Raw genomic sequence first — 497 nt, 5'->3', positions numbered from 1 at the left:
GTGTCTAGAGAAGGTGGCGGTGCTCCAGGGCAGCGAGGGCTGGGCGGGCAGTCGGGGAGGATCTGGGGAGAGGAGCTCCCTGGGGGCCCGCACGTACCTCCTGATTGAAGCGGCAGTTGATGGTGCACCAGCCGATCTGCATGAGCCCCTGGGAGGAGATGAGCACCTCGTACACCCATTTCCCTGGAAAAAGCCAAGTCAGGCCCAGCAGGCAGACACTGCCCCACCTCGTGCCCGGGCCCCCGACCTCCCCACCGCCAGCACGGCCGCACCTTTGTACACGCAGGTGGTCGAGCGGATGGTGCCGAAGTTGCTGTGGCCAATCACCTGGGGAGAGCAGGGGTGAGCTCCTCCGGGCACACGGTGCTTCCCCAGGGAGAGCGCCCGTCCCTGCGCCGCCCGCCTCGTGGTGCGGGCCGAGGGCCTCTGTGCCCACACTGCCCTGCGCCTGACTGGGGAGGGGGGCTAGGCCTGTGTGTCCCCAGCAGGAGCACGCA

General features: G+C 68.6%; 1 protein-coding gene across 1 annotated transcript in view; it reads right to left on the bottom strand.

Annotated features, from left to right (window-relative positions):
- RNF123 (ring finger protein 123) overlaps positions 1–497 on the bottom strand; it is a 42,800-nt gene that overhangs the window by 35,611 nt on the left and 6,692 nt on the right. The window contains exons 6-7 of the mRNA XM_015568281.1: positions 273–327; positions 50–183 (exon numbers count right to left, since the gene is read on the bottom strand). Coding sequence (XP_015423767.1) covers positions 50–183; positions 273–327 — 189 coding nt within the window. The remainder of the gene's footprint in view (positions 1–49; positions 184–272; positions 328–497) is intronic.

This window comes from Myotis davidii, unplaced genomic scaffold (genome assembly GCF_000327345.1).
Source record: "Myotis davidii unplaced genomic scaffold, ASM32734v1 scaffold663, whole genome shotgun sequence".
Taxonomy (NCBI): domain Eukaryota; kingdom Metazoa; phylum Chordata; class Mammalia; order Chiroptera; family Vespertilionidae; genus Myotis; species Myotis davidii.
Note: the sequence above shows the minus strand (reverse complement) of the source record. Positions and strands in the feature narration are given on the sequence as shown.